At 44.8% G+C, this 20,214-nt stretch overlaps 5 protein-coding genes across 9 annotated transcripts in view; 2 read left to right on the top strand and 3 right to left on the bottom strand.

Moving 5' to 3' along the window:
- Positions 1–2,162: 2,162 nt before the first annotated feature.
- LOC6605959 (failed axon connections) lies at positions 2,163–9,270 on the bottom strand. Of its 2 annotated transcripts, none has more exons than XM_002030735.2 (5): positions 8,468–9,270; positions 4,481–4,819; positions 2,986–3,320; positions 2,813–2,915; positions 2,163–2,643 (listed from the first exon to the last, which is right to left on the bottom strand). In XM_002030735.2, exons 1-5 carry the CDS (start codon positions 8,882–8,884, stop codon positions 2,590–2,592), a joined length of 1,248 nt encoding a protein of 415 aa, XP_002030771.1. In that variant the 5' UTR covers positions 8,885–9,270; the 3' UTR covers positions 2,163–2,589. The 2 variants fall into 2 exon arrangements, with proteins under 2 accessions (XP_002030771.1, XP_032573825.1); XM_032717934.1 differs by having other exon boundaries at positions 2,986–3,329.
- Positions 9,271–10,232: 962 nt separating this feature from the next.
- On the top strand, positions 10,233–12,900 carry LOC6605960 (serine incorporator 1). Of its 4 annotated transcripts, none has more exons than XM_032718544.1 (7): positions 10,233–10,359; positions 10,760–11,315; positions 11,381–11,490; positions 11,550–11,733; positions 11,793–12,002; positions 12,306–12,452; positions 12,512–12,666. In XM_032718544.1, exons 1-7 carry the CDS (start codon positions 10,324–10,326, stop codon positions 12,664–12,666), a joined length of 1,398 nt encoding a protein of 465 aa, XP_032574435.1. In that variant the 5' UTR covers positions 10,233–10,323. The 4 variants fall into 4 exon arrangements, with proteins under 4 accessions (XP_032574435.1, XP_032574433.1, XP_032574434.1 ...); XM_032718542.1 differs by having other exon boundaries at positions 10,234–10,359; positions 12,306–12,453; positions 12,532–12,850; XM_032718543.1 differs by having other exon boundaries at positions 10,234–10,359; positions 12,318–12,453; positions 12,532–12,850.
- Positions 12,802–14,672, bottom strand: LOC6605961 (probable glutamate--tRNA ligase, mitochondrial). The gene is made up of 4 exons (XM_002030737.2): positions 14,286–14,672; positions 13,815–14,225; positions 13,373–13,759; positions 12,802–13,312 (listed from the first exon to the last, which is right to left on the bottom strand). Exons 1-4 carry the CDS (start codon positions 14,609–14,611, stop codon positions 12,901–12,903), a joined length of 1,536 nt encoding a protein of 511 aa, XP_002030773.1. The 5' UTR covers positions 14,612–14,672; the 3' UTR covers positions 12,802–12,900.
- Positions 14,673–14,853: 181 nt separating this feature from the next.
- On the bottom strand, positions 14,854–16,811 carry LOC6605962 (tyrosine--tRNA ligase, cytoplasmic). Its single transcript, XM_032718813.1, has 4 exons — positions 16,112–16,811; positions 15,685–16,051; positions 15,304–15,627; positions 14,854–15,244 (listed from the first exon to the last, which is right to left on the bottom strand). Exons 1-4 carry the CDS (start codon positions 16,749–16,751, stop codon positions 14,998–15,000), a joined length of 1,578 nt encoding a protein of 525 aa, XP_032574704.1. The 5' UTR covers positions 16,752–16,811; the 3' UTR covers positions 14,854–14,997.
- A 356-nt stretch (positions 16,812–17,167) lies between these two features.
- The window catches only part of LOC6605963 (elongation factor-like GTPase 1), a 73,400-nt gene continuing 70,353 nt past the window's right edge, over positions 17,168–20,214 (top strand). Inside the window, exons 1-3 of the mRNA XM_032719520.1 lie at positions 17,168–19,475; positions 19,532–19,961; positions 20,025–20,138. Coding sequence (XP_032575411.1) covers positions 17,292–19,475; positions 19,532–19,961; positions 20,025–20,138 — 2,728 coding nt within the window. The 5' untranslated portion in view covers positions 17,168–17,291. The remainder of the gene's footprint in view (positions 19,476–19,531; positions 19,962–20,024; positions 20,139–20,214) is intronic.

Consider the following 20,214-nt stretch of genomic DNA (forward strand, 5'->3'; position numbering starts at 1 on the left):
GCTGTTGACCACTAAAAACGGCGAACACACCGAAAAGAATCGGGCTTGCTTGCTATCGGGTAAAATTTATAGCCATGGGCCAGTATGACTGTTTTTAGATATGAATAAGCAAACTTGAATTAGAGTTATCAGGGTCTTTCTGCTAAGATAGCTCGGGTGTCATAATTAAATTTTTCCTCCGTTTCCCGGACAGCCGTGGGCAAGTAAAGCCACCACGGCTTAAAGTCGACCGATGCGACTTCTTTATCGGTACAGTGCGTGCCAGCATCGTAAATCAGTTTCCGCGCATTCGGGGCTTTGTTTTGTTTTGTTTTTTTTATTAAGAAGCATATTTATTATATATAAGATGTATGTAATACAATAATTTTTCTTTCTGTCCGGGTTTGCTCTTCGGGTTTTTACGCTTTTATGGTTTCGGTTTCATCTCGGTTTATCGTTATCATTTTCATTTCATTTTTGTTTCATTTTCATTATCCATTTTATATAATCATATAAAACACTGAGCTACAATACAAATATTGTGATAAAAACTTACAACATAACCTTTAATACATAAAAATACTTGCGTAGTCTACAAATCGTATCGTTATAGAGATTTCTTCGTGGATCGATCGATCGCCCGCTCGTCTTCTCCTGCTTCATATCTTGTTTTTGACCTTCCCCCAAATTGTTTTCACTGCTTCTGTCGCGCCTCAATGGGTTCTGTATATGTTTTTGTTTTCGTTTTTCATCATTTCTTAGTTGCGTGAGTTTTACCCTATTTAAAGACTTCATTCATTCTCCATCTGTGGCTGATGATGATTCTTTGATTTTATGAGAAGTTGGCGAAAAAAAGGGAAAACAATAAACTCCGAGGAATCCGTGAATAAACGGAAGGCCGACTGGATAAGGGAGAAAGTGTTGGAGTAGGAGAACGCGAGGGGAGTGACCTCCCCGCGGAGAATTCTTCCAGTTCTTCCGCTCCTGCTTCTCCTCAGATGTTTGTTTTTGTGTTTTCTGAGTTTGTCGTTCGTCTTTCGTCTTTGTTGTCTGCAGCATTTTAATTACAATAGAAATGATGTTTATATTTATATATATATTTGCATAATCAATATCATTAAATTAAATCGTATGAAACACAAGACAGTTGAAAAATCAAATGAGGCGTACAATAATTTTGTTTCAGTGGACGTACCAAAAGAGAGAATGTACATACATACATACATACATCTAAAAGTAGTTACAATTGCGTACAAAATAAATGGTAAATTTCGTTCGTTTGGATGGCCGAGTATTCTTTTTGGTTCGAATTGATTTGATTTTTTGCATGGGGGTGAAATATCGATGAGCATCTCATACTAAGGGATTTTGATTAGCAAAATCATAATACACAGTACAATTACAATAATATTTATAGAAATAAAGTATAATATAATAAAAGAACCAACATACAGTTTTTATGCTTTGTCGTTTTTGTTTTGTTTTCCTTTGTTTTTTTTTATACACATCTTTATGCATAATGGGCGTATATAATGTTTATGTATATAATTATAAGTAATAAATTTTATCCATTTTGTTTAATTATTTGCACACGAGAATCAAAATTACTATTTGCAATCATATATATATAAAAAATAAACTTAATTGCCGTCATTCCGTTATTTCATTCCTATACCATTCGCATTCGCATTTGCATTCTCATCCCCATTGCATGCCATCCCTACTAACCATCACTATGCGCCATATCATATCTTCCTATCGTACTGGTAGCGGTTCCTTTCGTTACTTTCGTTACTTTAAGCTTAATCAATTTTGGAAGAGTAAACAATACCATCGAGTTGCAATTGTTGCTGCATATGCTATAAGTGTGTAGACTGTGTTGTGTTGTGTTTTCTTGAGTGTGTGTGAGAGTGAGTGTGAGTGTCGATGAGTGTATTATATAGATCGCTTTTGAATGAAAACTAATGATTAATGCGTATTGAATGCTGGTCTACACCTCCCTAACTTTTCTTCCTATCTGGCTTCACTCTTTTTACTCACGTTTTGCTCACTTGTTCTTTGTTTTATTCGAGTTCTTTAACTAATTTTTTATAATTTCTCCCCCCGCTCTCATCGCTTTCATTCATAGTCTTAATATTTATACGTATAAACTTTTATAATTTTATACTAAATGGTTTTTACGGTTTTTTTTTACGTTTTCTTCACTTTTTTTTGCTTTTTGTTTCTTGTTCTTGTAATACAAACGTCGTCATGTAAATATATAAAAAAAGATGTCCAAAGTTTTACGTTACGTTATTGTATATGCTTTTTGTTTTTTTCTCATTACTTAGTGGATCGTTCTCTTGCTGATGGTTTTTGCCTGCTTTTGCTTTACAGTTGTCCTAGGTTTGTAAATGGGTGTTCTTGATGTTTTTTTTTTTGTTTTTCGAGTGGTTTTCTGATGTCTGAATGCTTATATATGAGAGCGTAGCGCCTAGCTATATAGGGCCTTACTATATAGTATCGTACTACATATGTATATATATATAATGTGTGTGTATGTGGGTGTTTTTGTTTCCTTCGATCATACACATATACTAGATATATGTACGCATATAACTAACGGCGAATTTACTTTGTTTCCTCCTTCTCTTTGTTCTCCTCGGTCGACTCCTTCTCGTTTGACTGCAAAATAGAAGGACATGGCTTAGTATGTGGCTAAAGTTAATTTAAATTTTAAACTAGAGGGTCTATTCTTGTCCTTGGCGAGTGGATTTAACAATTTACATAAGCACTTTCAAACACAAAGAAAACCCAAGAACAGACCATCTGGTTTACAGGACTCCAGCCTCACCTTGTCCTTCTCCAACTCCTTCTCGATCTTGTCGCCCTCAGTGCCCTCCTGTTCATTTGATTTCTCTTGCTCGCCACCCTCCTTGCCTTCCTTGGTCTCGGGCCTGTTGGAAAAGCGGAAAAAATGAATTAGTAAACCGATCCATGGTGAAGTTTTAAGCCAAAACTACTCACTCTGGCTTGGGAATGTGCGCATTGAGGTCCAGCTTCGTGCAGATCTCGTCCCAGTCGGGGAAGCACTTGTCCTTCATGCGAGAAACGTGGCCAATCAAGTTGGGGCACTTCTCGGTCATGTAGTCGCGCAGCGGATACGCAATGTCCTTGGACAGATAGTGGAGCTGCGAGAGGACAGCGAAGGCCACCACATCCAGGGTGGTGGGCTCGTCGCCGAAGAAGAACGGCTTGCAGTCGAGCATCTCGCTGAGCACCTTCAGGTCGTCCTTGCCGAACTCCTCGATCTCCTCGGCGCTGTGGACACCGATGCCGTGCGCCTTCAGCTTCTTCGTGCCCTGGAACCACTTGTTGTGTTGAATAGTTGTTTTGCCGTACAGCAGTTACGGATGGGGGTTACGAGGGGATGTACAAGCATACGATACGGAATCGGGGTGTTGGAGGTGATGTGAGTTTTTAGAGTTTTTTTTTTTGGGGGCATTACGCATTACACAGTTAGATGTTCAAAACCAAAGTAGTATGCAAAAAAGAACGAAAAAGAAAAAAGAGAAAAACCATGCAAGAGTTAGTCGTAAAATAACGATTGTTTTCCTTTCGATTTCCCGTTCGGGTTTTGATTTTGATTCTGTTTGTTATGTGAGAACCGATCGAGATGATATAAACAAACGCATCCCGCCAGAGAGTTATTGTTTATGCCATCGGGGTTTTCGGGATAAACTATGTGCGGGGATGGTGGTGGTGTGTTTGGAGTTTCTTTTCTTTTTATGTACAGCTAGGTGCAATATAATACGCCACCGCTTGCTTAGTTTTAATTCTCAAGTATTGTTTATTTACACTGCCCATCCATCCCCGCCTAATCCACAACGCCAGCCAACTCGAGAACCCACCCGGCTTTCGATTACGATTTCAATCTAAACAAAGTGCGGATATCTCCGGTTTTCGGAACTACTGGAGGCTCATCTGCTGGCGTTGAGTTTCTGAGACATCTAAATCAGCTACATAAAAAATATTTCTCTACTTGACTGGCTTCCTGTTTCCACATTCACTTAGTTTGTCTGATTTCGATTAGCACTGGAGTTCGATAGATTTCTTTTGGTTTAAGATAGAGTACAGTCTCTTTTAACAAAATAGTAATGATATTCAATTAAAGTTTTAACTCTTAGGATCACGAAAGAAGATAATAGTTTAATAGGCATTCATGAAATGTACAAATAAAAAATTGTACCAAAGTATGAGTTATTTGCAATGTAAAGTTACTTTTACGAACAATAAAACCTAGAAATTTATTCTACAACTAGAAGTATGTGTCAAAAGGTGTTGATATTAAGGAAATATTAGGTATGAATGATAGTAAACAACTTCTGTAGAACCAATTACGATAATGACCAAAAGTATGCAATTTTCCAATGGAAATTCTAATCATAACCATACAAATTCTGGGAAAGTGAAGATTGTGGACCATGATCATGACCTATGTTAAATATCACTATCCAATTACCTTGCGACCAAAGGTGATCTTAAAGAAGAAGTTCAGAATCGAGTTGGGCAGCCGCAGGCCGAGGGCGTGCTGCAAGTTGACCTTGTAGCCCTTGAGCACATTGTCCGGATACTTGGCGCGCCAGTAGAAGATGATCCAGATGAGATGGTTCTCCAACATGGCAATCGTGGCGTACGAGACATTCCTCTGCTCGGCGGTGAGTCCCGAGTCCAGGTACTTCTCGTATTTGGACGACAGTTCCTTGATGATAATGGCCGAATCGGCGATTTCCTCTCCGTTCAGCTCGATGAACGGCAGCTGACCCTTCTTGGAGCGGAAACGCATCTTATGATCAACATTCTGCAAAGGGCGGAAAAAGAAAAGTACACTTTATATCTCGTTGCGTGGGATGACTAATTGTGCGAGGAATGTGGGGGAGTGGACGATTGTTTACCCCACCCTTTTATCTGCGGGCAGCATGCCACTCATGCAGTGAGAACAAATATTGCATTTCACAAGAGTTCATTTTCGAAGCATGGTCATCATTCGGAATACACACAAGTACAATCGATTTGGGGATGGTTCTTGAAAACCAGGAAGTTTTAGTCACTGGTCATTCAATTATTTTAAAATTATATCAAGTTCAATAATTCTTCATTGGTTACTGTTTTAATTATTAAGTTTTAAGCAATTGAGTTTATTTCCCATTATCTTAATCTTGTTTCATGGGCACAGAAGGATTCTAAGACATTATTTGTTAAAGATATCGTATCGTAAATTTTCCGCGCTAACCCAGATTCTAAGGATAAATTGTATCTAAATCATAAATTGTAAATGTCCATATGGAACCAGGAAGGGACGCCCATGACTAATGCAAAATGTAGTTCACTCCCCCGCAAGGATTCCGGCCGCTAGATGGCGCTCATGACATACATCTAGCCGGCAATCGTTTGTTTGCGTGTGTATTTGGGCATTTCCTATGTATGCCAAGCAGATGCTGATGAACCAACCACTACACGAGAAGCTAGCTGTACCTCCCGGGAACCCAAAAACCCAAAACCCGGACTCGAAAACCGACAAACCCACCCAAAAACCAACACCCCTATACAACGCACACTCACACACACGCCACGCAGCGGGAGGGAAAACGCCGTTCCAATTGCCTGCTATTCGAACATTTTGACATATTCCAATGCCTTCCAGTGTGTACACACGTCCGCACGAAGCGTTACCGTTAGCAATGTGACAGTTATAGGCGGCGGGTGTCCGGTCTGAACCTTTTCATTTTCAGCTTGGCTGCACAAATCTACATAATAATTTCTAATTAGAAATATGTACATACGAGGGCCATAACAAAGAGCCAACCGTTGGCATATTTTATGCTTTCGCGCCCTCTGCCAAAAAAGGGAGAGGCAGGGTGTGGTTGTCCGCCACAGCCGAGAGAGAATCGGCGAGAGAGTGAAAGGAAAGAGAGGGCGCTGTTGTTGTAGAGAGATTTTCGACTTCCAGCATCGCAACGCAACGCTCTGCAAAAAGGGTGGAGTCCATTTTTCAATTCCAATGATCCACAAAAAAGGCAGCCTGTCTGCCTGCTTCCTCTTCTCCATCTCCATCTCCGGCTCCATTCTCTTCTCGTGCCCACGCACAATGCAAATACTTATGTTTTATTAAATCGTTATGCCAATTAAGGCAATCGCTCGTCTCCTCAATCTTCGTTCTTTCATTTTTTCGCAGTGTAAAAGAGTCAGCAGCATCAGAAGAAGAAGCAACAGCAATGCAATTATGCAGCCTGCGTGTGCGAGTGTGAGTGTATCCACACCCTTGCACAGAAGTTCCAGAGAGAGAGAGAGCGAGAGCGGGAGAATTGCACTGGAGCGAGTGAGCAACAACAAAGGCCGTCCACTGTGTGTTGTTTAAATGCAAATATGCGGTTTATTAATTAAAACAAAGGCAGCCACAAAACGTAAAAAATACAAAAACGAGAAGCAAAAAACTCCATTTCCTCCCAACATACACACACACAGACATTCGATACGCACACATTCGCACATGTACAGTTGCAGCAGGAGAGGCAGCAGCGTTGCCAGAATACCTTGAAATTGCAGCCCGGCAATATTGCACAAATGCAATGGCGCGCCAGCATTTCCATTTGAATTTTAATCGCTCTGTGCCCGCAATGCATATGGCAGAGAAAATGTAAATTAATTGCACAATCTACAAGCGCGACACCCAGGAATGCTAGCAATGCGGGCCACCGCCTCAAAAGCGAAACTTATGCCCAGTTGTTGTTGCTGCTGCTGCTGTGTTTATTAATGGGCGCCGCCTTCAATGTGGTGTGAAAAAAATATGCATTCGGTTTATCATCAATAAAGAAACAACTTCTGCTCTTGTTTACACTGACGAATGTGTGTATACAAAGGAGGAGAGCAGGCGAAGCAGGCAAGAAATGCAGCCGAGCGCAAGCAGCAGGGGGGAAAACTGGCTTAGTCAGTTGCATTTACAGTCAGTCACCCTCCCTTTTTTTCATGATTAATGCCGCGCTGCAGCAACAACAAACCATGCCAGAAATGTCAAAGGTCCCCAGTTTGTTGAACTCTCCCCCCCCCCCCCCCCCCACCCCCCCACCCCCTTCCTACTAATCGTATGCCACCGTATTTTGGGCAGCTTGCCTCTTATCAGTGGAATTGGGAATAATCGTGAAAATGGAAAGTAATTTCCAGCTGCGGGCCGAAAAGCGGCCACTGACGGACTGTCAATCATAATTGCTTCGTGGAATGCAACATATGGGGGCGATTGCTTATCGGCATCTGGAAGGCGACGGCATCAATTAACATTCCGCGCAAGGGGCTCGTTTTTCATTAACCAATGTAATTAATAAGATTAAACAGCAATTGCGTCGCCAGTTTTTGTGCGGGTGACCGCACCCATTTCTCCCCCGGCCACTACCACATACTACAAGTTTTTCCTCTCGCACAGAAAAAATATGAAAAATATGCAAACCGCATCGCGCGCTTTAAAAAGTGAAGAAAAAAAAACAAGCCAAAATGGAAGGCACCATTGGAAGTCGTTGACAGTGGTTTGTCTGACACTCCCCCACACCCAGCCCCCTACACTATTACAGCTACTTAACGGATAAGAAAAGAAAGGGAAAAGGAGAAGGGGAGGTGGAAGGCGAAGAGGGAGACAGCTATTTCTGAGTCCATCTTAAACTGCATCAATTTTTATTAAAAGCAATTACAAACTGCTGCTGCTGCTGAAGTATACAGAGAGAAAATTTGGTGTTGTGTGGATGGAGTGGGAGCACAGTTGCATGGATCTCAAAGATGCTAACAAAAGATGCATGCAGCGCATAGAGATGACAACTTTTCGTGCAGTGCAAAAAGAAGTCGAAAGAAAAGTGAAATAAAAAAAACAGTGCAGCAACAAAAGACAAAGAGCAGACGGCGAGAGAGGGAGCGAGACAAAAGGAGAGAGTCGGCAAGTGCAAAATTTGAAGCACGACTTTTGCAAAAGGGGAGCACAAAGAGAGGGGGAGAAGCGGCGGCGTCGGCGCACACACAAATTTTATGTATACGCTGTGCACACACACACGCGCACAGGACCAGGCTACAGGTTCACACACACACGCATGGGTGGGGGAGAGAGAGAGGGCAGGCGGCACAAATGTATCCCTTTTTCAGTTACGGGGCAGGGCAGGTCACACACACACATGCACACGGGCAGGCTTAGCAGCACACCATGATGGCGGCGCTGGCTCTCTTCCCCGCGCTCTCTCGCTCTCTCCCGCAGGAGCTGGGAAAAAATCTGTACCGCAAAAATGCCTTGAAAATCTGGGATTTCTGAAATATCTGAGTTTTCGGCTCTTCCTGGGATTCTACCTAGTCCTTTTTTGGTTTTTCCCTAATTATCCCGGGTACTTAGAAGGATTCTAAATGATGGCTCGATGTATAATGAGGTTTTCATGCATTTTCGATGGTTTTTTTCCTCGGATTTATGACCACCACTCACCTCGTATTTCAGGCCCACAAGACGCAGCCAGGTCTCCACCTTCAAGCAGTAGGGCGACAGGGAGGGCAGCAGCGGGGTGCGCGAGAACTGGTACAGATAGATGATGTCCTTCTCGAAGTTGGTCTTGTGCACATTGAATTTCTGGGCGGGCGGGGCTTCCGATTTGGCCGCCACGGGTGCTGCCACCGCCTCGTCCTTTTTGGGCTCCTCGCCATCCTGCTGCTTGTCATGCTTTCCGGCCTCGCCGTCCTTCTTCTCGCCATCGGCATCCTCAGCCTTCTCCACTGCGGGAGCGGCAGCTGGAGCGGCCGCTGAGTCCGCTGGCGGGGCCGCTGACTTTTCCGGCTCCTCTGATTTTTCCGCCGCCGCCACTGCGGGCGTTTCCTCGGCGGGTATTTGGGCCACTTCGCTTGCCATTTCGATTTGTTGCTGTTGGTTGCTTTTGGTTTTTTGTTTTTCTTTACTTTTCGATCCGCTTTTCTTTTTGTTAGCTACTCTTGCTTTTCGCTAATTGAAGTTGCGCTTTCTTTCAGCTAAAAAGATTTTGGCTTCGCACTTTTCCTGCCACTCGCACACATACACACACGCGAGAGAGGGAGAGCTAGAGAGCGAGAGAGAAACCACCACTGCGATTCGTTTCGAACTCGGATTCGGGTTTCGGGTTTCAGCTGCACGATAGGATATCTTGGCTGGATGCGATTCGCTTTCGGATTCGGATGGATTCAGGAGCCGCTGTCTCGACACCGCCGCAACCGCTCTCGGGAGTTTGAAAATTTGAAATGAGCGGATTCGCGTTGCGGAGGCGAGCTAGCGTTGCAGGCAGTGTGGCCAGATGCCGCGCGCGAACGTATTCCCGAATGCAATCGGCCGAACGCAAATGCACTAAAAATTATCCACTTCCAGCGACTGGAAATTAAGATGAATGAATATATTTTATGAAAATGAATAAATTGAGTAAATATATTGTGGAGTTAAGGAAATTATTATTATAAACTAATTTATAACAGAAGTAAAGTATGATATTAAGTAACATTTTAAATACAATTTCATTACGCTTATTAGAGTTTCGAGTTTTGCGAATAGTATTATTAAAATTAAGAACTTTTTCATTTATGCATTGGTATGTATGTACTGTATGTAGGTAGGTATGTATTGGTTTCAGAGTGGTAACATTAGCTGGTTGACTGAACAGAAATCCTTTTAAAACTATTATTATAAACCTTTTTCAGCATGAACTATTTCGACTCTTTTAATTTCGGTTACAATGGTTAGGTTATTTCCAAAATGCATATTGCACAATGGAATTTAATTTACAAAAACGGAATGGTGTTGTTGATCTAAGGTATCTCTCAAATTCGGATATCAAAAGGTTTACAATTAAGTCTTTGCACCAATGTGTATTTTATGAGTTAATTCTAACAGACGAGCTCTTTTGTTTTGTTTAGTAAAGCGCCATCTGCCAGAGAGTGGCAGCAGTTTTGAAAACTGGATTGGTGACGAATGGCAACTCCCGACAAGTCTAGAAATCAGCATGGCAACTATGAAATTACAGAAAAATACAGTAATGGACTCAAATTTGTAAAATTAGTTGTGCGTAATGAAAAATTTAAGACATTGAAAGAGCATTTTAGAAAAGCAAATATGCGCAAAAATTCGAAGCCATTTACTTTTAAATTCACAACTGCAACTTGCGATTGCTGGAAAATATCGGTAGGCGTTTTATTCGATATTCCCGATATATTGGATGCTATGGGCAGTAAGTAGTCCATCTCTATCATTTTCACAAACAAAGATTTGTTTAATTTAATAAAAACGCAGTTTGACTAAAGTAAAAATCTAAGCTTATTACTGCAACAATGGGAGCTGTTTTGGGCCTCTGTTCGGCCGCTCAGGTAAGAAAATTGCAAACTAATTAGCCAGGTAAAATGTGCAGGAAAATTCCTTACGTTGGCTACAAATCAATAAAAGCAGACATATGTTTCAAATGCGGAGAAATGCAACATTTCATTAATTTCACAATACTCATACAATACTCATGGATGATGCTATGATTTTCAGCTAAAATATATATTTAGCTTGCAATTTGAGCAATTAGATATGTACTTTAATGAATCCTTGAATTTTAAATAAGTTGAAACAATATGGAAAATGTACTGCAAACTTAACTTTCATTCACATCATTCAATTAATCAATCAGAAATATTGACAAAACTTATTAGCAAGTTAGGTCAAATAGAATAATTATTGAAATGCGTCTCCATTTTATACTTAAAACCTTCCTTGCACTTCCAGTGCGCCATGTGCTGTGGAGGCACTGCAGCCAGCATGTGCTGCGCCGCCTGCCCGAGCTGCACCAACGCCTCCTCGTCGCGCTTCATGTACGCCTTCATCCTGCTGGTGGGCACTGTGCTGGGAGCGATTGCACTGTCGCCTGGTCTGCAGGACACCCTGAAGAAGATGCCCTTCTGCATCAACTCCACCTCGTCGTATAGCTCGGGAGCACTTAGCGCTGTCTCGGGAGGATCTCTGCAAGTCGACTGCGAGTATGCACTGGGTTACATGGCAGTGTATAGGGTTTGCTTTGGTATGGCCTGCTTTTTCGCGCTGATGTCCCTGATTATGCTGGGTGTGAAGAGCTCCAGGGATCCGCGTTCGCACATCCAGAACAACTTTTGGCCACTGAAATTTCTGATCTGCTTTGGCGCTGCGATTGGAGCCATCTTCATTCCGGATGGATCCTTTGGTCCGGCCATGATGTGGGTGGGTCTAATAGGTGGCCTGGCCTTCATACTCGTCCAGCTGGTCATCATTGTGGATTTCGCTCACTCGCTGGCTGAAAACTGGATAGGTGAGTCATTTACTTGGGCATCTCCCAGATGATTCAACTCGCTGTTTATTGGATTCTTTCAACAGAAAGCGCCGAAAACAGCCGTGGATATTACTATGCCCTCGCTGGGGTCACTCTTTTGTGCTATATCTTATCGCTGACTGGAATTACCTTGCTTTATATCTACTTCACCACCGTGAGTGTCGTTTCTATGGCCTATTTACTTTGTAATTAGCATTGTGTTTATATTTCTAGAGCACTGGCTGCGGCATCAACAAGTTCTTCATCTCCATCAATCTGATATTCTGCCTGGCGATCAGCGTCATTTCGATTCTACCAGCTGTGCAGGAACGCTTGCCCCATTCTGGCCTATTGCAGAGCTCCCTGGTTACCTTGTACACGGTGTATCTAACCTGGTCCGCAGTGGCCAACAATCCTGGTAGGAAAATAACTCCAGAACCTATATGAATATCTTATTGTGTTCTTATGAATTCATAGAGAAAGAATGCAATCCTGGCATGTTTGGCATGATGGAGGGATTCGGCAATGCAACCACCACGGCAGCACCGCCCACCCACACCACCAGAGTCACCTTCGACACGACCAACATCATCGGACTGGTCGTCTGGCTGCTGTGCATCCTGTACAATTGCATCAGCTCGGCGGTGGAGGTTTCCAAGATCTCGCACGATAATAGCGAGAAGCGTGGTAGGTGTTATGTTTCCATTCGCCGTGCTCCGTCCGCATTTCCAGCCATTACCACATTTCCACAGTTTGCATCACGCATTCGATCGCCCTGCCCTCACTTTTCATTTTCCTCGCTGTACAAAGAACAACCCCAAGCTAATACTGGTTACTAACATACGTTTGCTTTTGCCGCTTTGTTTTTTCTTTATTTTCTTTTCCAACTAACCCAACTAATCCCCACTCGGTTATTGGGTACTCGAAACTGTGTGAAAAATATGGCCAACTGGCGTTCCTCTTGCACTCTGATTAATTTAGTTTTAACAGAAGCTCTATCAGACACAGAGGCGGATGCCAGCGGAAAGCCGAGCACCGACACCGAGACCGAAGGCGTCACCTACTCCTGGTCCATGTTCCACTTGGTCTTCGTCTGCGCCTCGCTCTATGTCATGATGACCCTGACCAACTGGTACAAGTGAGTAGCAAGCAGCAGCTTATTGAAGCACTAAACGTACTAGCGTAATAAAATCACCACAATGTTTTATTCCCACAGACCTCACTCGGAAATCGAGCTGTTCAACGGCAACGAGGCTTCCATGTGGGTCAAGATTGTCTCCAGCTGGCTGGGTGTCTTCATCTATGGCTGGAGCCTTGCAGCTCCCATTGTTCTTACCAATCGCGACTTTAGCTAAGCGATTTTAACATATTAACGTCTAGGAATGGTGCTTAACCGAGCAAAACGAGAATGCCAAAACGGAACGCGGAGAGGAACTAGTTTCCGAATCTGATGCAGATTAACCATACATAATTTTGACTCTACATGTGGTGTCTACTCATTGATCTTATTCTCAAATTGCAAAAGTTATCAATATGTAAATGAATCTATTATATATACATACAAATACAACAGAACTTAAACAAATCACTGATGTTGTTCCAAATGCAGACTTTCCTTGGGCAGAGCTTCTTTGAGTCGTTCGAGAGTGACGGATTTGCCTAGGATCTCCATCATTTCCGCTACGCCAGGACCTTCTTTTAGGCCACTTAGAGCTGCCCTTAGTGTTTTCATCATTTGTGGAAATTTTATGTTTTCTCTTTGAGCAAAGGATTTTAGCTTAACATTGAGTTCATCCTTGTGAAAGTCCTGGATAGCGTTGATTAACTGCAGCAAGTGAGATAGTTGCTCTGCAGTCAAGTCCTTAATTTGAAAATCGCATGGTTTTACCCACAGGAAACTCAGTTTCCTGCTGGTCAAATCCTGCAGCAGTGTTAAGCGCTTTGATGACCAATTCAACACATCCAATATGTGGTCATCGGCTAGATCTAGGTTGGAGCTTAAATAGAATGGGAGATTAGATAGATATGTTTAGGGTGCATTCAAAGTTAATGCTTACTGTTGCGGATAGGCTTCTTTCACCAGCTGTTGCACTTCATTGACCAATTTCGTGCGACTTTCATTGCCAGACAAACGCTGCACAATCTCCAGGCGATTGAGATCATCGAGCAGTTCGGGATTAAGGCGACTCGGATGGGAGTTAACCCGCTCTATGTGAAATTGCTCATGTAGCGCCTGCATGCTGAGCAGCTGCTGCTTGGCATTGACCCGATGCTCGAATCCTCCGCCTGCAGAAACCACATAGTTCACTAAAGCCTGCGGAAAGTAGCCGCGTTCCCGAAAGTGTTGGATGCCAATGTCTCCTTGACGTTTGCTTAGCTTGGTGCCATCTGCATTCACCAGAAGCGGCAGGTGACCGAATTTAGGGGACTGCCAGCCAAAAGCTCTGAGGAAAGACACATGTGGAAAGAATCATAGAGAAATACAACAATGAAACCCACTTGTAGAGCAGCAAATGCTTGGTGGTGGATATCTGCCACTCCACGCCCCTCAGGACATGGGTAATGCCCATCAAGTGGTCGTCCACCACGTTGGCAAAGTGATAGGTGGGAAATTGGTCGCTCTTCATGACCACTGGATCGCCTTCGGTGTCGCTGACATTGTGATGCACCTTGCCGTAGATGAGATCATCCAGTGGTTCCTCGTGATCCGTCAGCTTGAATCGTATGCAGTGGGGTGTATCCTTGGCCAGTAGGGATTCCACTTCCGTCGTCGTAAGATGCCGGCACTTGTTATCATAGCGTGGAACTTGCCGGGTCCTCAGCGCCTCCTTACGCAACAGATCCAGACGGCGTTCGGTGCAGAAACACCTGTATGCGGTGCCATTACGGAGGAGGTCCTCAATGGCTTTGCTGGGAAGTAGAAGGCGTCTATGTAATCGAATCTTCGTGCAGGATGTATCCATTAATCACCTGTAAATTTTCGTTCGCTGACTCTGCACATAGGGTCCAAATTGACCGCCAAAACCGGGTCCCTCGTCAATTTCTATGCCTGCCCAGAGCAGATCCTCCACCAGCCGTTCACTGGCACCGGGCACCAGTCGAGTTTGATCCGTGTCCTCGATCCGCAGCAGGAATTTTCCGCCCAAATGCCTGGCGTATAGGAAATTGTATAGGGCTGTGCGCAGACCGCCCAAATGCAGGTAACCCGTGGGACTTGGGGCGAAGCGGACGCGCACCTGGCTGTGGGCGTGGCGCAGGCACTGCTGCATCAGCAATCGCGGACTTATCTTCAACATATTAATGTATTTTAAAAATAAAATTCCTCTGCCGGTTTTTTGTTTACCCCAAACAGCTGATCAAAACTAGAACTGTTAACTCGCGTATGGCTTAACAGTGGCATAACAGCAATGTTTCTTATTAGAATTTATCTGATTGAAAAATGTAAATTGGGTATTTTTCAGGACAGTTTATACAAAATAAAATCTATTGTTTTCTTTGAATTTCCTAATATCATGGATGCAGAAAAGGCAGTAAATCGTAAATACATATTTTTGAGCGCTTTATTAAAAAAATGCATTTTCTTTACGAAGAGGAATCAATAAATTAGCAGCAATTTCTGTTTTGTGAACATTCGGCTTAGTTGTAAGTATTACACGGCTCAGGTAGGTTGGCGTTGAAAGTTCTATTTAATGGAGCAGTTGGCCAGCTTGCTGGACAGCTTCTCGCCCTCGGGCGTCAGCAGGAAGTTGTCCTTCCACACGGCCAGTCCATCGCTGTTCGTCTTGAAGTCGGCGGAGAGTTTCTCCCACACCTTCTTCTTGGGATTAAGCTGCTCATCGGGCGTGCCACTGAATCCCTCGAACGAGAGGCGACTGCCAGGAGTAGCAGTGGCTGGCAGCACAATAGGCTCCACCACCGTATGGTCAGCGCTGGAGGAGATCGAAGAATTGAATTAAATGATTTGGGAATGCTTTCCATTGGAACTCACTTGGAGGTGCACAGAACCATGCCCTCGGACAAAATGCCGCGCATCTTGGAGGGCTTCAGGTTGCACAGAACCGCCACTAATCGCTGGTCCAACTCCTCCTGGGTGACGAACTTCACCAGGCCACTAATAATCGTTCTGGGTTGCGCCTCAGACAAGTCTATCTTCAGCACATATAGAGTATCGGCATCTGGATGACGGGCCACCTCGACCACCTTGCCCACGCGGATATCCAGGCGATGGGGTGCATCTTCGTCAGCTCCAGCAGCGGGAGCAGCTCCTGCCTTTACCTTGGCAGGCGGTGGATAAGCAGCACCACTCAGTTTTCTAAAAGGAACAAACATATAAAGCGATTGCTCTCAATATCCTTTATAGATTACATACTGCAGTTCTGGCTTTTCAAAGGCCTTCCGAATGGGATCTAGCAGTCGGTTGATGTACTTCTCCACAGTGGCCTTCAGGTCACCCGGGTGCAGTTTGTCCTCAGCGTAGTACTTCTCCAGATCCTCGTATTTCAGGAAGGTAACATCGCCGCCATGCTCCGCCTCGCGGTTAACCTCGAAGCCTTCGCCCTCCTTGAACAGCGAGAACAGGACGTGCTTCACGAAAGAAAGCAGTCCGTTGTCGGCAATGTTTCCCGGCTCACAGAAAGCCTTCTTCAGCTTCTTCTTCACGTTGGCCGGGGAGTCCAGAAGATCGATCTTTGAGTCCTCCTCGGAAGAGGACATCTTGCCACCAGCCAAGCCGGGAACTAAAAATGTAGATACATAAGGTTTTAATAGGTTTCTGAGCAAATCGATGGATGACTCACCCATGGGATTCATGAAGTGAATGCGCTTTTCGTAGCCCAACTGCGGAAGGTACTTCTCCGAGAAGGTAAAGATCTTGCGCTGGTCTACGCCACCGAACTGTGCGTCCACCTTGAGGTACTCCTCGTCCAGAGCCTGCAGACCGGGATAGAGCAACCCGGAAAGCAGTGGGTACTCCACTTGTTTGACCACTTCTGCGCCCGCCTTCTTGGCATCGTGTTGCGTGACCACGGAGCTGAGCTTGTATACATCCAGGGTGTATTCCTTGGACAGCTGATAGTCGCTGCCCTTGACGAACTTCAACTTCTCCAGCGGAACGCCGATTGCGCTCAACATGGCCTTGATGACCTGCTCGTAGTACTGGGTGCGCAGCTCGAGCAGAGACCAGGGTGCTTTCATGTTGTCCAGATAGGCGTGGAGATCGGCGAACAGGATGGTCACTTCGCATCCTGCCTTCAGGAAATCGGCAATCTTCGACATGGGCACGAAATAGGCGACATGTGGCTTGCCCGTCGTCGCCGTTCCCCAGTAGATCTTCAGATCTCGCTCCGCCAGGATCTTGGTCAGCTTGTCATCGCCGAGCGTCTCCTGCAGATTGCGCGTTATCAGCGCTTTCTTCTCTGCGGGCGTTATTCCGACCATTTTTAAAGCAATTTATCAGATTTTCGCGTGCGCTGCGAAATCACAAAAAGTGAAAGAGGAAGAGCGCAACTGCATGCGTGGTGATCAGCTGTTTATACAGCTGGTTTAAACAGAGTAGCTTTAACAGCATTGTCCAGCAGCAGAGGTGCCAATGTAAAGATAAAAATAGCTAAAAAATACTACAACTACTACAACCGTTATATAAATATTATGTGCGTCAAATTATCGTCGATGGCTAGACTGTGGAATTAGGAACATGGGGAAGTTTTTTTCTATTATTTCTATGTCTATTTTTTATTTTATGTACCAAACAACTCTGGCTATAAATAGGCTAGACTACCAGTTTAACATAAAAGTTTCTAAGGCAGTTCTGTTAACTGCTTGACATATTTAAAGTTTTAGCTGTTGTAGCTGGTCACACCAAATTGCGAAATTGCCGCGTGCGGGTTTGTTTATAAATACAATTGGACCAACTGGCGAAATTCACAGTTGAGATCCTATTGACAATCGGGAATATTATTAACCTAATAACTTGTAAGAATGCCCGTGGTTGAGGGCAGTGATTTGGTGCAGCTGCAGCGACGTCGTCAGCAAGTGCGCAACATCTGCATCCTGGCGCATGTGGACCATGGAAAGACGACTCTGGCGGATTCCCTGGTGGCCAGTAATGGCATCATTTCGCAACGGATGGCGGGCAAGCTGCGGTACCTGGACAACCGGTCGGATGAACAGGAGCGGGGCATCACCATGAAGAGCAGCAGCATTTCTTTATACTATCAGGAAGCGGAGGAAATGGCTGGTAATCCGGACTACCTCATCAATTTGATTGATTCCCCCGGACACGTGGACTTTTCCAGTGAGGTGTCCACGGCGGTAAGGCTGTGTGATGGAGCCATCGTCGTCGTGGATGTGGTGGAAGGTGTTGGTCCTCAAACTCGTGCTTGCTTGAAGCAAATCTACGAGGAGCAACTGAAGCCAGTCTTGGTGCTCAACAAACTGGACCGTCTGATTCTGGAGAAGCAGATGGATCCCCTCGACGCCTATTTCCATTTGTGCCAAGTCTTGGAGCAAGTTAACGCTGTCCTAGGCAGCATTTTTGCCTCCGATATTTTAGCCAAGGAGGATATAACCAAGAAAGACAACTACGAGTCTGCCTTAGAAGAAGTGGATGACTCAGAGCTGTATTTCTCACCCAGCTCGGGCAACGTAATCTTCTGCTCCGCCTACGATGGCTGGGCCTTCTCCGTCCGTGACTTTGCTGCCATGTATGCGAAGCGTTTGGAGATGAGTCGCAAGGGTCTGGAGATCGTACTCTGGGGCGATTTCTACTACAACTCAAAGAAGAAAGAAGCTTTGCCAGGAGCCCAGGAGAAAGCCAAAAAGCCCATGTTTGTCCAATTCGTGCTGGAGAATATTTGGTGCCTCTACGATATCATTGCCATTCGGAAGGACAAAGATAAGCTGCCTGGCATTGCGGAAAAACTGGGTCTTAAGCTGGCCGTCCGAGATTTGCGTCTCACCGATCCCAAGCTGCAGATCAAAGCGGTTCTGGGACAATGGCTGCCCATCGACAAGAGTGTCCTGCACATGGTCATTCAGCATGTTCCTCCGCCTCACAGAATCAACGATGAGAGGGCACAGAGATTGCTTTATCCAGCGAATGTGGACTTGAGTTCTCTGCCACCAGAAACCCTGGAACTGAAGGAGAGCTTTACGAGTTGTGATGCGAATAGTTCAAATGTGATTGCGTTTGTGTCGAAAATGACGCCAGTGCATATCACCCATTTGCCGCAGAATCGACCCAAAAGGCTAACGGATCAGGAGGTTCAGCAGCGAAGGGATGAAGTGCGTCGTCGGATAGAAGAAAGGAAACAACAAAGTGAGCAAGCGGAGCTCGAGAAAATCACCCAGGGTGTGGAGCAGCTGAGCACTCAAGTTGTAGTTCCGGAAAAGGAGGAAACAAAACTGGAAGAGGCTGATCAGAATGAGTTTGTATTCATCGCCTTCGCCAGAGTCTTCAGCGGCACATTGAAACGCGGTATGGAGCTGTTTAATCTCTCGCCCAAACACGATCCTCGTCAGCCAACGCATCGCAAGGTGGAGGAGGCACCCTACGCCAGTCGTGTGACCATCGGAGATCTCTACATGTTTATGGGTGGTGAGCTGCAACTGCTGGATGAAGTGCCTGCAGGAAATATCGTAGGAATCGGTGGTCTTGAATCGCACATCGTTAAAACAGCAACCCTGAGCAGCAGTTTGGATTGCACTTCCTTCAGCGAACTAAGTGTCATGGCCACTCCAATTCTCCGCGTGGCCATCGAACCTGTTCAACCGCAGGACATGCCCAAACTGGTGAAGGGATTGAAGCTTTTGAACCAAGCAGATGCCTGTGTTCAGGTATCTGTGGCTCCTACCGGCGAGCACGTGATCACCACATTGGGCGAGGTCCATGTGGAGAAGTGTGTGCACGATCTGGAGCAGAGCTATGCCAAGATTAAGGTGAATGTTTCCAAACCAATTGTGTCGTTCCGAGAAACAATTGTGCCCGCAGCCACGGTGGATATGGTTAATGAGGTCATTGTAAAGACGGCGGAGGACAAGGATGTCAGTAAGAAGATCGCCGTGCAGCAGACGCTCAACAAACTGGGCACGCTGAAGGTGATAGCGGTTCCACTGCCTGCAGAAGCTGTGGAATTGCTCGAAACCCATTCGGAATTCTTCAAGGTAATAGTAACTGAAATGTATATAAATCGTTTCTTCATATAATTTTTTTTCCTCAGGAACTGGCATCCATTCCTAGAAATCAACTGCTCTCTGAGAAGTGGACAGCATTGCTAGCTTCGATTAAGGTTAAGCTGATAGCTGCTCTCAAGGATCTTCAACTGTTTGGCTTGAGTACCCTGCCGCCTGAGGAGCTGGTGAATCGAATCTGGGCTCTAGGTCCTCGCAACTGCGGCACCAACATTCTACTCAACCTAAGCGACTACGAGCAGCCTGACTTCTGGTCAAGTCACGCCAAATCGGATACGGATATTCGTGCCAAGACGGATCCGCGAAAGGATTTCAATAGTTCACTGGTGAATGGCTTCCAAATCACCTCCGTAGCCGGTCCTTTGTGCGAGGAGCCCATGCAGGGCGTATGCTTTGCGGTTCTCGAGTGGTCTATCCAATCTGAAGGAGAGGATTTGAATTCCCGTGGCCCCTTTTCGGGTATGTTAACGCAATTTTACCTAAGAATATAAGAATGTATTAAAATTCGATCCGATATTTCAGGTCAAGTTTTGACTGCTGCTAAAGAGGTTTGTCGACAGGCTTTCCAGAATCAGCCACAAAGATTGGTAACACCCATGTATAGCTGCAATATTGTGGTCAACGCAGAAATGTTAGGTGAGTGAATTAAATCTAATTATATAAAATATAATTTCCATGATGATCAGCCCAATCTTTGATCTTTGATTCTTCC

This window comes from Drosophila sechellia, chromosome 3L (assembly GCF_004382195.2).
Source record: "Drosophila sechellia strain sech25 chromosome 3L, ASM438219v1, whole genome shotgun sequence".
NCBI lineage: Eukaryota > Metazoa > Arthropoda > Insecta > Diptera > Drosophilidae > Drosophila > Drosophila sechellia.